This window comes from Folsomia candida, unplaced genomic scaffold (assembly GCF_002217175.1).
Source record: "Folsomia candida strain VU population unplaced genomic scaffold, ASM221717v1 Fcan01_Sc005, whole genome shotgun sequence".
Classification (NCBI taxonomy): domain Eukaryota; kingdom Metazoa; phylum Arthropoda; class Collembola; order Entomobryomorpha; family Isotomidae; genus Folsomia; species Folsomia candida.
Genome location: NW_019091197.1, coordinates 2,140,088 through 2,154,934, shown reverse-complemented (window position 1 = coordinate 2,154,934; position 14,847 = coordinate 2,140,088). Strand labels below are relative to the sequence as shown.

Sequence of the window (14,847 nt, the reverse complement as noted above, 5' to 3'; positions counted from 1 at the left end):
TGATATTGGATTGAAGAAAGCAACTATCTGGGAGTGTAATGGTGAAAGAAATTGCAAAATCTGAGTAAAATTGGATTCTTGGCGTGGATTTGAGTGAGTGAAAACTGGTGTGAAAGCGTTTTTTGAGTGGGTGTGGCGGGCGCAAATGTGGCCATGGAGTCAAACCACTTCAGGGTTTTAGTACACTCATAGGACCCTACCACATATCCAAAGGGCATCAGGATCTGTTATTATCAACCTCGCAAGCTCCCCTCCTTAGATGATTGACGACACCACTTCACCACTCAGTAAACAAATTATACAGATCGTCATGTGTATAAATATTCATAAACACTCGTAATAATCATTAGTGCGTAAATAATCTTGTGGAGTAGTTGTAGAGAAGTGCAAGATTAGTAACGATTTAAAAAAATCAAAATGTAAAGCATAATACATTGTTACCACACCTTCTTGTTTGTAGTAAAATTTGTAAAATGATCTAGGCAATGTCGATAGAAACATGCAAAAACAGGCAAAATGGCATCAAACGGGCAAAAAGGCATGCAAAAGGCATGCAAAAGGCATGCAAAAGGCATGCAAAAGGCATGCAAAAAGGCAATTAGGCATTGAAACGTGCAAAACAGCAAAAATATTTTTCCAAAAAAGGCGCCTTTTTGCACACTCTGGATGCAATTGAATAAATTAACTTCAATTTAAATAATCAGGCAGTTCACTTCACGTCAGCTTTCGTAATCCCGTGACTTCGTAAACTTACGAACATCTCGAAGGCAATTTCTGTTTACGAACGTACAATACCTTACGATGATAAAAGGCATGTCTTTAGTTCGTAACCTGATCCTCATAAGTTTACGTGGTTACGAACTTATGAAGGCTATCGTGAAATGTATCAATATAAAGACCTCACCTTAAAGCGCATAACTAATCCTAAGTAATCTGTCGTCTCCAGTATAAAGAGATCAAGAAACTTAGCCTCCGTCCTATCCCGCACTCCCATCCTAAAACACACCCGGCGCACAAAACCAACCCGCCACACAGAAAAAATAAAAATTTCATTACTTTCAGTGATACTTGGGCTGACTCGTGAAACACAATGGATTTTTTCCTTCCCGCCATCTCTTTTCGGAACAATTCACTATAACTTGACCTTCCCATTTGCACCATTGCACTCAGTTTGTACTTCAAATGACTCAGCTCATCCCACCTCCCGCTAATTCCGAATTCCTCCAAGGCATCAATTGTTTCGGAAATGTATGGAGTCAGAAAATTCCTAAACCCCGCGGATACCGTAATTGAATGGAATGGCGTTGCCTCCCTTCCTCTTATGACGTATCGCTTCCCAACTTTTTCAAGCAGCACGGCCAGATCCAAGAGCCCCATTTTAACGTCCATTAACACGATTGGTGCTTGCCTAAATCCAGCGTGCTCTTGAGTCGATAACGACAAACTTTTTACCAGTGTTAACACGTCTATTTCACTAAACCGGTAGAAACTGGTTCTGTTTTGAAGACGGTTATATTTCTCGATGGACTCATTCCTGGATAAACCTTCTTTGAAAGTTATTATCTCCTCAATTAGTAACGCCCAGTGTATCACTTTGTGTTGTTCATGGTCATAATTTGCTATTGAGGAGCGTGTAACCACTTTAAAATCCGATTCAAGCAATTCCGCCATTGTTCTGGGCACCCTAGGTGACATCGTAACGGTTAAGTAAGAGAAGATAGAACCCTGGTAAAGGTTAAACATTAAAATGTAACAAGCCCAAAACCAAACGGGCAGCAGGAATGATGCAATCCACCTTGATTTAAATAATGTTAGCAGATTTCCCCCAGCTTGACCCAGTAGGAGAGATGCTATGCGCAATAAATCGAGAAATGCTGAATTTCTATCGTCCTTCCTCCATTGAAGCCGAATAATCCTCGTAATTGCAACAACGCTTACACAAATTAATGTCCACGTTAGTGAATCAAAAGGGTATAAAAATACAGCGAAATCGTTCATCAGGGTTGGATGATCGGTTACAAGGACGAATTCAATTTCGGTGAAAGTAGTCCTGAAAATGTTCATTTTTTTGCTAGAAATATCCGCAATAAATCCACCAGTGAGATAATGTCTGAAACCGATTCTTCCCACCACAGTTGTTTCGAGGGCTTTGCCGGGTATCGGAATCACTGTGAAGTTATAATGCTGGGCTAGATGTGAGATAACGCATCGTTTGTGAACATCTTTTTCCCCGTAGTTAATTAAATTAGGACCACATTTTGTGGCAAGATGGTACGATGCAGTTAATATTGTAGATAAATAGATAATCTTTCCTTGCATATTGGTATTCCTGGACTTCCAAATCTGGTCAATTTGTAATCCGTTTAATCCCGTTGTTTCCTCGGGGTGAGGAAGATCGTGACAAACAATGCAGGGAATAAATAACAGTGTCTTGCGGGTCGTAGTCTTCTGAAGAATTATTAATATCGAGCTACCTCTGAAATGGGGGTAGTTTTGGTAGTACTTTTTGGACATGGGTGAACTAATATGGACAAATATATATTTTGGGTTAACGTAAAACAACACGTCCTGCATAAGTATAGTTTGGATATGGATCCAACTTGTGTTGTTCGAAGTAGCTTGCAAAATTGTGTACCAACTTTGCGAAAATAAGACGCGATGTCTTGTTTTGGGGTGAATCACTGCGGTCCGATTAATTATACCAGGTTTAATAAGTAGCCTTTGAAGTGACACTGGAGAACGATTCATGTCGACGAAATTCCTAGACATTTGATCAAAATCACTTTTCACAGCTTGGTTGGTTCCAAATATAAAGTGTAACGTTCCCGGAAACTTAATATCTAAAGGGTATCCACCAACCGATATTGAGACGACGTTTGGAAAGGTGAAACAAAGAAACAACCTGGAGACGTGTTTCATTTTAGTTGAACTTGATTTATGATTTTTTAATACGGCTATGATATATGAAATATGCAAATCGTGTGATCAAGGTATGTTTTCTAAGGGTTTGATTATTTTTAGGTATGTTTTTACCATTTAGCCTAACGTTTGAGATTTAATATTAATGTCTGAAACAGAATGATGTATGATTTTCCACGCACTGCTTTTTCATCGTCTAAAAATCCGTTTGCCAATAAACAGGAGTACGTTATACATGCATCGTTATATAAGCATAATCCGCCGGCTAAAATCCAATTACTTAAATTCCTTTTCGACTCCTATTGATTCCTTCGGTCCTCGAAACAAGTACACTCGCTGAAGAAGAAAATTGTGTATTGGAATTTGGGTTTCTAGCATTGCAATATTTACGTTGTTTTGTCATATTGTATTTTGAAATATTGTACAGAAACGTAATAAATACCACATTTATTTTTGTTTACAATTATGTATGTACCTATACCCATTTACAACAAAGTGAAAAAATTCGAAAATTTCGTACGTTACATCAATACATACATATGTATGTATGCACAAATATATGTAATCTGTAATAACCATGCGATACTGTAGTTAAGATAAAATACATGTCTGTATATAACCTAGAAATTTATTCACTACTGCCCATAAGCCGACCAGGTTTGTCCAGGCGGGTCGGGCTTTCAAAATGTTTGACCCGAATCATCTCTAACTTAGGATTAGTGCATGCATTTCATTGAAAACCGTACCTATGAATTTTGTACTTTGAGCAAAATTTCTGGCTGAAATGAATATATGAACAGGTTAGACATGCATGTCGGTGTACGAAGTGCATAAATGAACGTATATAATATATATTAAATTTAGATAAAACTCTTTAATTCTCCATGTGCAGTTGAGGTAAATAAATTTTATTGAGTAGAAGCTCGATCCCTTTTGCCTACCTCCTCAACTCCATAGCTAAAATTTTTAGCTGTAATTTACAGCCTGTAAATATCTCAAAAATTCATTCTGCATCTATGTCTTTGCATGCAGGTCCATATTTATGCGAAACGTTACCTGGAATATTATTACCTGGAAAGCAAATAAACTTACTTCGGTTTTGTACCTGCATATGAGTGCAACTGTGGACTTAACTAACTACAAGGAACTCATGAGTGTGCTTGTACTAGAAATAAGAAACTCGCATGTAATAAAGACTACTTATTACCAAGGTTTGAAAGAAAGTTGGTGTCTATATTCGAATAAACCAATTCTTTAAAAAAACTTAGGTGAGGCTTGCTTAAAAGGAGAAAACAAGCGGTTATCATCGTGTATTAGAATAATGTGCTAAATCAATTTTCACCTCATGATTTATAATTTTCGGTAAACAGAACAGCAAAGTATATGCGTTTGGGACCATTTGCCTCGCCGTGGGCAATTAATTCAATACAAATATGTCATCTTACATAAATATTCAAATTGTCTATATTTAAGCTTTGTTAATTTGTGATTTTGCAGTCTTTGAATATATTTCTAGAATAGGTAAAGATTTTAAAAATTCATGTTCTACTATTGTATGTAATATTGGAAATTAACCCACGCTTGGTAAATATGATCAGAAATCGATTATGGATAACAAAATTAACCAACAAATTATGTATTCGACGTATTTGCCGCATGTGTGTAGCAAATTCTCTGAACACTAATAAATTTTAAAATTATTCTAATTCACAAAACGGCCCACGGCGAGGCAAATGGTCCCAAACACATACTTTGCTGTTCTGTTTACCGAAAATTATAAATCATGAGATGAAAATTGATTTAGCACATTATTCTAATACACGATGATAACCGCTTGTTTTCTCCTTTTAAGCAAGCCTCACCTAAGTTTTTTTTAAAGAATTGGTTTATTTTTTGTTTTTAAGTCTCTTTAAGATGTCATCAATTATAGATACCAAATTAAATCTCCATAAGCCCAGATGCGTTGCCTATGAAATTAATCCCCCAGTGGGTGTGGATGCGTGGCACACGAAATTAAATTCCCCCGTTACCCGTGTCTACGGGTAACGAAGGAATGCAATGCCGTCAATGCGATGTCATCATATCGTGTCATATCATGTCATCAAATCGGAGCGAGACCGATGATCATCATCGGTCTCGCTCCGATTTAGACTAAACCACGATAATTATGTAGCTATACATATATAAATAATTAAACACGTGTTTAAGGATTTTTCATACAAACGAAGTTTGATGGAAAACGTGAGCGAGAATTTACATTTTCACCGTGAAATTTTTCTCACAAAGGAGAAAAATACAAATTCTCGCATACGGATTCCATCATAACTTAGTTTAAAGTGAGCATTAAAAATCCAGAAACACGTGCTTAATTATTTATCTAAGGCTACATAATTATCGTGGTTTTGCCAAACTCGGTCTGGATTTCTAAAAGTGCATACTTGTACATGTACATAGTACATACATACATATAGTATTTCCATGCGTAGATATTTACAGTGAAGGGCTTTTACATGTTTCTTTTATGCTGGTTGCTAATAGAAACGTGAATTTTGATAAGTAATGACGAACCATTATAATTAACGTAACTGGCTGCATATGCAACCAAGAAAAGTCTCTCATTTCTTATCCGATTTCGCTCGGATTTGTTTCAAATGACGCGTTATAGATTTCCGCACATTTAATATCGGGGTCGACACTACCATTGCTTGGCAAAAGTGAATTTGCCAGTCATTTGAAAGTTTAAAATCGATTTTTAATGGGTTAAAATAAGATTGTCATGTCTCTAGACCTGACGGGCATCATCTACCCAGCAAGGTCTGCACGATTGCCTTTTACACCATTTTGATACGATTAGCTGTTTTGCCACAAACTTGAGCGGAATATTTGGAGGGGGGTCTGTTCGCATACTAAGGCTTCGCCGTAACCATGCACTTTTTCATGTGGTCATGGTTACTATGCCTCACCTAAGAAAAACAAGCAACAATTACGTACAGAAAGAACTGAAATACATAAATTATTCCATCACAAATTGCTTTGCACTTGCCTTCCTCAATCTAAATCTAGCATATAAATTTGCAAATTTGGAGTATCTATGTCTGTGTACATATATCACATATGTGACCAACGGGAATTTAAGGAAACAAACTCTATCCATGACGCACATACAGAAGTACATACATATGTACATACGTTGAAAATTGTAGCGTATAAATAAACTGTGTTGCATAATGTCTGTCTATGAATCTACGTAATATGGTAAAATGTGTCTGTAAATTGACGTTCAAACATTAAATATTAGAGCTCACGGGCATAACGCCACCTCATCGACGAGACCCATAAGCAAAAATTCGCATCTGTTTGTCTAGTAACAATTAAAACTTGAGTAGAAAGGTTTAACATGAACTACATTTCGAACTTATTTTTGTGTTTCATCACTCCTACGGTTTCATTAATTTCGATCGTCGAACACTTTCTGGATGTTCCAAATCCGGGAACGTTGCAGTTTATATTTGCAAGCGACATAGCTTCGAAAGCTGATTTTGAACAAATACAAAGCTATTTGGCCAAAATGATCCGACAGAATAATCGTTCGCCAGTACTAGTTCATCGGTTGCTCTACGATCCTGAGTTAATTGATGAAACAACAATATCTTTCCTCGAAAGAAACAATCGTGCCTTATTTTCACAAGCTCGGTATACCGTTTTACACGTAATTTCAACAAATATGACCTTCACGGATTACAAACAATCCCAAACACTATTTATGGCAAACGTGTTGCTTTATGATAATCCAACCTATATATTTCTAATCGTTCGTTCCCCCATATCGAGAAATTACTACCGTTACTACCCCAACTCAAATGGAAACTCTATTCTAATAATTATAACTGACACTTTGTTATTTATTCCGTGCATTGTTTGTCGAGATCTTCCTCCAAACGAGCAGATTCAGGGATTAAACGGATTAAAAATAGACCAGATTTGGAAATCCAGGAATAACGATATGCAAGGAAAAAGTGTCACTTTGGTTATATCAGTTACGTCATGGTCACCCGTTGAAGCAAAATGTGGTCACAATATAATCAACTATTATGAAAGTAACCCTCCCCATAGATGTGTCATCTCTGTGCTTACTCAACGCTATAATTTCACAGTGATTCCCACGATGGGAAAATTCAATATGGATAATTTCGTCGGGAGATTAAGTTTCAGACAATATTTGAACAACGGTTTTATTACCCGACTTGCAAATGAGAGAGCGCTAGTATACAAAGTAACATTTTCAGAAATTGAATTCGTCATTGTGACCGACCATCCGACGCTGAGGAACGATTTCGCCGTATTTTTATACCCATTTGATGCACCCACGTGGACCTTGATTTTCCTGAGCGCGATTGGAATTACGATCGTGGGACGACTAGGTTTGAGGAAGGTGGGACATCAAAATTCTTCCATGTTTTCTGATGTTCTACGAATTTCATCCATCCTGTTAGGTCAAGTTGAGGGGAACACGTTGAAATTATTTAAATCGAAGCGGATTGCATGGTTCCTGCTGCCGGTATGGTTCGGTATTGCTTGAGTCGGACTATAAAGTTGTGACACGTTCGTCCATAACAAGGTGGGACAAAGAACAGGAGAAAATGGTTGCGTCGTCTTTGGTAATTGAGGAGATCACAACCTTCAAAAAAGGTTTATCCAGGATCAAATCGATTTCCAAGTACGAACGACTTCAGAACAGAACTAAATTTTATCAAGTTAGCGAAATCGACTCGTTAACGCTTGCAAAAAGTTTGTCCTACTCGATTCAAGAGTACTCTGGATTTAGGCAAGAACCAATCGTTCTAATGGATGTGAAAATGGTGATATCAGATTTGGCCGTACTTCTTGAGGAATTTGAAAATCGATACGTTTTAAATAGTCGGGAAGCCACGCCGTTTCGTACAATCTCGATGTCCGTCGGGTACAGGAATTTTCTCACGCCATTCATTTCCAAGACGATCACTAATTTGGAGGAGTTCGGAATAAGTGGGAGGTGGGATGGGCTGAGGCGTGTGCAGTATAAGTTGAATGCCATGAGGCTAATAGGAAAGTCAGAGTATGGACGTTTTTTCCGAAAAGAAATGGCGGATGGAACAGAACCAGTTGTGTTTCACGAATCGGCGCGAGTGTCACTTAAAGTAATTAAGTTTATACTTTTCCTGAGTGGCGGGTTGGTTTCTTTAGCTGGAGTTGTTTTCGTATGGGAGTGCGGGAAAGTGTGGAGACAAAGTTGCATGGTCACTTGAACTGATTGATTTGGCGTCACCAAATGTCTAGAAGGTTTAAACCTTCTAGATGTTTTTCAAGGAGGCAGACTTAATTTTAAAACGGTGTGACTATTTTGATTTGCCAGGTTTTTTCCTGCCCGAGATTTCTAATTTATGTGTACAAATGATTTTTCGAAATTTGTGTCAAGCTTTATCCTCAATTTAATGAGCTAATATTCTTGCACAAGTGTTATATCAAAAAATAAATGCCTGAAATTTCAACGCTTCTTGGAATTTAACTTTTCTCCTCAGAGCTCAGAAATCATTTTAATTTCTATCAATTTAAATAGTGGCCGTTTTCTCAGAATAAATTAACTCGGGTAATAAATACATGCAATTTAAAATTTATCAACTTATTTGCAGGCTTGGGCAAGATACTTTATTTTCAGATACAAGATACAAGATAAAGATACTTTATTCTCTGTTCTTTCCAAGATACTTAGATACTAAGTAAAAGATACTTTTAAGTATTTTTAAAGATACAAGATACAAGATAAGATAAAGTATCTTAAATATTCCACAAGATACAAGATACCTTTGATTTTTTTAAGATTTAAAAAAGATAAAATTTCATATTTTTTGCCATTTAGGCATCGCCAGTAAAATGAAAGTCTTACTATTGAGTAGTTAGGCATTTAAAAACACCTTCCACTAGCAAAAATACCACGCATATTTTCTTACAAATTACAATTACTACCTCATAAATCATAAGAAAATCGAACTTTTGATGTCGCGGGTAGCATATTTTGCAAAAAATATCTTGTATCTTAAAAAGTGTCTTAGATACTTTCCTCTTGATGGAAAACATCAGATACAAGATACAAATACAAGATACTCATTGAGGATTTTCCAGATACAAGATACAAGATACTTTGAGCTGAGGCGGGTGGAAGATACAAGATACGAGTAGTATCTTGTATCTTGTATCTAGTATCTTGTATCTTAAAGTATCTATCTTGCCCAAGCCTGCTTATTTGTATTTTTAATGCAAAATTTTGATTAATTTCTTAGCTTAATTTTGTTTATGCTTCAAATGTCAGTATCATAATTCATATTCAATTATTTATCTATTAAGTTTTAAAAAGTCGAAAAAGCTATGTATTTAAAATTCCACAAATTTATCTACAATCGACGAAGTGCGGCCATCCAAACTTTATTGAATCCTTCAATTCCCAAAAGGTCAATCGCCGCCTGAGGCGACAAATTTACATCGAGGAGTCGATTATCCAAAATAAATCGAACGACGTTCATCTCCAAATCCTGAAATGATAATGATACAAGCTTATTTAATTACCCATTAGCCAATGATAATTAGCTATAAATAATAACAAACCGAAGCGTTGGCCGAGGCAGCGTTTCGAATGAGGAACACAGCATTTTCTGTGGTGATGTTCCGCATCAGAATCTGTTCACATTCGTGACGAATTTTGATGGCACAATGGGCGTCCGCCAGCATCATGAGGCCTAGTAAAAATATAAACAGACAACCAGAAAAATAATATAATTTGCGGCACAAATGCACATGCGCTCCATAATTTAGGTGGAATTCACGCCAAAAATTCACGGTTTCAAATTCGCCTCACCAAAAATGTTTTCATACTCGTCCTTCGAGAAGGTAACCTTGTCGCAGTAAATGTAGAAGAGAAGCGCTTCAAAAATTTCGTACCTCGTGTCCTTGATCTCAATAGAGCTACAAAATGTAAATTCATAAAAATACCGGTTAAAAAATAACTATTTCGACAAAGTACTCACGATCCTTTCATCTCCTTCCACTCGTTGCTAAACATTTTGGCGAAATATTCACTTCGCGCTGTCAGGACCAATTTATGCGCCGAGATAGTTTTCCCTTCCACGGAAAATGTAACGTCCGAATTTTCCTGTAAATAGAATGCAAGTTTTTTTAATCATAGAATAATTTCAGCAAAATTTTGTAAATTCATGTCAACCTTGCTTCCCCACAAGTTGGCAATGTCAACTTCCACTGTCCCCGGTTTCACATCGCTTTTCGCCCAAATAGTACGGCAGGTTGTTTGACTAATTTCAGCAAAGAGATCGTCCAGCGAGGTAACATTTGGCGAAATTGAGAGAATATGGGGATCACAAGTTCCACCACGGTAGGAAAATGCTAACCGGATGTTGTTCTTCAACTCGACAACAACAACGTCGTCCGATACTGAGGTTGTAATATCGTGGGATTTTAAATTCTCGAAGACAAGCGTCCATACAGGCTTCGTTTCTCTTGAGATTGGATCATAAAATCTCGCCGAGTACAGGGCTCCTTCAACAGTCAGTGCAAAAATAATGTGGCTGATTCCAATTATCTGCAAAACAGTCATGAATTACTTTCGCAAATTCAATGACATTGTAGAATCGGCATGTTTTTACGCAATATCACGAAATACATTGTTTATAGTTTATGCTCCGCGTAAGCTTTCTTGGGAATTTTAATTTTTGTAAAATTACAGATCAAGACTTGTAAAAATGCGTGAATTTCCTCCCAATATTGTAATATTTATTGAACTTACCTTTCTTAAAGGTGCCACGATCACCTTTTGCGGCAACATGTTACCCAGTTCCCATTGAAATACCTGCAATAATACAAATTCCACAAATTAGTCCCGTTAAAAAATCGCAAATTATGTAATTTGTGACCTCTCCATTTGATGTAAGAGCGATAGAAATATCGTCACTACAAGCAATCGAGATGACCTCCTGGTAATCAAAGTTCTTCTTGGCAATCAAAATTGGCTCGAAAGACATGTCCCTAATTCGAACCCAGTGATGCACATCTCCACCCACGGTTAACGCCATGACACGTTCCCCTGCCAAGGCGACTTGTTGAACCTTTCTTCCTATCAAACTTCCCCCCACGACGTGCGGGTCAATATCAAACGAAATTTGGGACGTATCCAAATGCTGGAGTAGGAAGAAATCGTTAATCCAAGAATATAAGGATCCATCCTCCGCTATGGCAAGGCCAACTCCAATATTGACGATGAAAAATTCTAGGAATGTTTCAGGTAATTAAAATTAAATTTGTAGTTTTAATTAGCCAGGAATTAATTACAATCTAAAATCAAGTACCTTTCACCCGGACGCCACAAAGGTTCGGAATTCTAGTAATTTTGCACCCTCCCTCGTCCCGGAAGAAGGAATACGTTTCATCGGCTATAGTGACGACGAGACCGTGCTTCTGGTCGACAACATGTGCCAATTTCGATGTCTTCAAAATCTCCTCTCCTTCGTGCCCAGGGTTACGAAAGATTTCCCAGATCTGTAACTTGTCGCGAGGAATGATGCCAGATGAGGAGGCCATGATAGTCACTTATCAAAGGAAATGACACGATTAAAAAGGGTTTGAATTATAAGGATGAGAAAAATGTCAAGTTTTAATCAGCAGCAAAAAAAACAGCAGATAGCGGGTACAAGCTGCAATTTCCGTCGTCCGTCTCAATTTCCTCGTCTCATTTTTGGCAGCGGACTGGCTACAATAAATCACTTCGTGCATAATCTTTCTTTGTGCGATTATAATTTGTAATTAATTAAATTTTTACTGTACTACACCTTATAAACTTCTCCATTTAATTTGTTACTTAATAGTTACAACCGTTTTGGTAATGGAGGCGTCCACGTCATCGCATGGTGTCATTCCTGAAGACAAGTTAAAGCCTTGGACCGTCTTTCGCAACGTGGGAGCGGATGGAGAGGAGATTTTGAAGGCAGCGAAATTGATACATGTTCACGACAAGGAGGGTTTCGTCGTCACCACGACGGACGAAACTTACCACTTCATCCATAAAGGTCTTGACGATGCGAAAATTACCAGAATTCCTGAATTGTGCAACGTTCTAGTGAAAGGTACTCATTTTTATGAAGAATATGCTCAAAATCAATGTGATATGCGAAATTGAGATGGCAAAAGTTGTTTTGCCTTTATAGAATTTATCATTGGATCAGTTAACCTCGCAATTACGGAGGACGGACTACTCTACTCGTGGTGCAGTGAATTCCGCCCAGCCGATGTACCATTTGATAGGCGAGCTGAGCACTTAGGACGTATCGCTAATTGTCGGGAAGATAAGTACACGCCCAGACAAGTGCCGAGTTATCTGACTAGAGGAAAAATACGGCAAGTAGCGTTGCCAGGGATGGGAATGGGGAACGTCGTGGCGTTAACGGAGGGTGGGGATGTTTATCAGTGGGGTACATTTGGTGAGATAACCATTTGGGCGCCAATGTTCGTTGATAAGGAAGAATGGGATTGTGGGGACCTTGTCTCGGTGGGGTGTAATTTTGGGGCGAATTACGCCCTCAGTGAAAGAGGAGAGGTATGTAATTCAAAATTGTGGTTTGATTTTGGTGTTTCTTTAGAATGAATTGTGTAATGTTAAAAAAAGGTCCTCCAACTTTTTGTTTAATTTCTCCTCTAAAAAAAGATCTTCCAACTTTTGGGATTTGGGGGGCATTTTTGAGGGAAATTGGAATCCGATTGTCTTAAACTTCTGCTGCCTCGCCGGAATTACGAAATTTTAATATTTTTAACAGGTATTTCGATGGGGATTTGGTGCAGATGATGGACACAAATTGAGTACAAGAGGCATCCCAGTGAAGAAGGTATTTAATTGTCTCAAGTTCGGAAGAAAACGCTCGGTTTTCAGAGTGTGAGGTAGGTCAGATTAGGTAAGATATCGTAAGGCCCAGATTCCGCTCAAAACCGAGAATTTTCCCGAACTTACGGCACCCGTAACGCTCAGTGGCACACTAAATTTTGTTTCTCAACTATTCTCAAGCGTTTGTTATAAAACAGGCGGTCAAAAAATAATTTAGGTTTAACATGGTTTGCGTCCTCATTGTTAGTTTGCTTTTACTACAGATTGCCACAACACAAAATACTATTTGCGCTTTGACCTTTGACGGTAAAGTTCATTCGTGGAGGGCTCCAGCAGTTGGAGGGAATCTGACTTGGTCAACGAAACCAGTAGTTGTTGATTTCTACGTCCAGGACATTCGAACCTGTTGGATGGAAGACGTTTGTGTCGTCGATTTTAAGTCTAACTATTTAGCTTGCTATCTGGATAAGCAGCCGACTCGGGAGGTCCCTTATTTTTTAGTACGAATAGAAGAATGTTTTGCTCGAATTTGCCAAAAAAGTTACGGAACTATTATTATGGAGAGAAGCCAAGAAGACAAGAAACCCTCGTTGGGTGACGATTTATGGAGTAGTAAGGTTAGTTTTTTAAGTGGGATTATACGGTATTTAAACACTGGCACCGTTTTGTATTATCATTCTTTACAGGATACTATGGATGCTACATTTTCCTTGCAAGGGAAAATCATTTCCGCGCATAAACTGATTCTCACGTGCAGAAGTGAATATTTCGCAAAAATGTTTAGCGGCGAGTGGAGTGAAACGAAAGGATCGTGAGTACTTTTCGAAATACGTAATTATTTTTTTAAGTTTATTAATTTAAGGGTAAATTTTGTAGCGTGATTGAAATCAAGGACACGAAGTATGACATTTTTGAAGCTCTACTGTTCCACATTTACCACGACAAGGTGACTTTCTCGGAGAAGGAGTACGAAAATATTTGTGGTATTTATAAATATTTATTGTTAATTGGAATACTGGGGCACGAAGTCCTTGGTAATATTGCGAAATCCGCAAATTCTGTAAACTTGCAAGCTTTCACAAAATTATAAACATATTTCTAAGGAAAATTAGATTACAAATTTTTACAAACTTACATACTCAGATCAAGGACGTCTTTTTATATTTTGTAATAATTTTTCCAAATTTATTTTGCAGACCGACGGATTTTACACATTACCAATGCTTGAATTGCGTCATTGTTTTGAAATTAAATGTGCAAAATACTTTTTTAGGCCTGATGAAGTTGGCGGATTGTTATTGCGAAGTGAAAATTCGGCGTGAATGTGAAGGGATTCTGATGCGGAATATCGGCGCAGAAAATGCATTCTTTTTACTTCAACATGCCGTCTCAGCAAACGCTTTGGTACATGATTTGCTGTTGTAATTTCCCTTCATAGGTTGCCATAAATAAGTATATGTAATTAAGTACCTGTTATCATTTTAGAATTTGGAAGAGAAAGTAACAAAATTCATCCTGGAGAATCGACTCGTCAATACAATTTCATTGGGTGGTGCCAGCGACTTGGTCGCTTTACTGGGGAGGGAAGCATTCGACAAATTTGCGATGGCCGCACTTCGTCGATAGCTTGCTATTAATGGATCCGGGAATAATTATTTTTGTAGTTACTTTCAACTTTTGCGAATAAAATATGACATTTCTCCCCAATCGGAAAGATTTCAATTTGACGACCTTTATGTAATTTATGTTCGCATTGAAGGGATTAATGCATGAGGTTCGTTAATATCGCTCACAATTTAGTTCATAAAATACGTAATGCAGGGGTAGGGAGGCGACATGCTTTATGTATGCAATTATGTTGGACAGTTGTTCTATTTCTATTGAGAGATAAATAAATTTAAAAAATAAAACTAAGGCGAGAGGCGCTATTGAAAACAAGAAACAAGCCCTCCCACCAACACACCCGTCTCGCCGTGGCCCCATTAATATTTTTATATCTGGGGGGTGTAACC

The 14,847-nt window shown here is 37.7% G+C and overlaps 2 protein-coding genes across 2 annotated transcripts; one reads left to right on the top strand and one right to left on the bottom strand.

The window, feature by feature from the left end:
• Positions 1 to 8,766: 8,766 nt before the first annotated feature.
• On the bottom strand, positions 8,767 to 11,692 carry LOC110849984 (RCC1 and BTB domain-containing protein 1). Its single transcript, XM_022097472.2, has 8 exons — positions 11,310 to 11,692; positions 10,878 to 11,230; positions 10,751 to 10,813; positions 10,172 to 10,546; positions 9,978 to 10,102; positions 9,809 to 9,915; positions 9,559 to 9,689; positions 8,767 to 9,485 (listed from the first exon to the last, which is right to left on the bottom strand). Exons 1-8 carry the CDS (start codon positions 11,539 to 11,541, stop codon positions 9,348 to 9,350), a joined length of 1,524 nt encoding a protein of 507 aa, XP_021953164.2. The 5' UTR covers positions 11,542 to 11,692; the 3' UTR covers positions 8,767 to 9,347.
• A 17-nt stretch (positions 11,693 to 11,709) lies between these two features.
• LOC110849983 (RCC1 and BTB domain-containing protein 1) lies at positions 11,710 to 14,543 on the top strand. Its single transcript, XM_035852362.1, has 8 exons — positions 11,710 to 12,083; positions 12,165 to 12,553; positions 12,771 to 12,839; positions 13,099 to 13,452; positions 13,522 to 13,646; positions 13,712 to 13,818; positions 14,109 to 14,239; positions 14,321 to 14,543. Exons 1-8 carry the CDS (start codon positions 11,843 to 11,845, stop codon positions 14,459 to 14,461), a joined length of 1,557 nt encoding a protein of 518 aa, XP_035708255.1. The 5' UTR covers positions 11,710 to 11,842; the 3' UTR covers positions 14,462 to 14,543.
• The last annotated feature ends 304 nt before the right edge of the window (positions 14,544 to 14,847 follow it).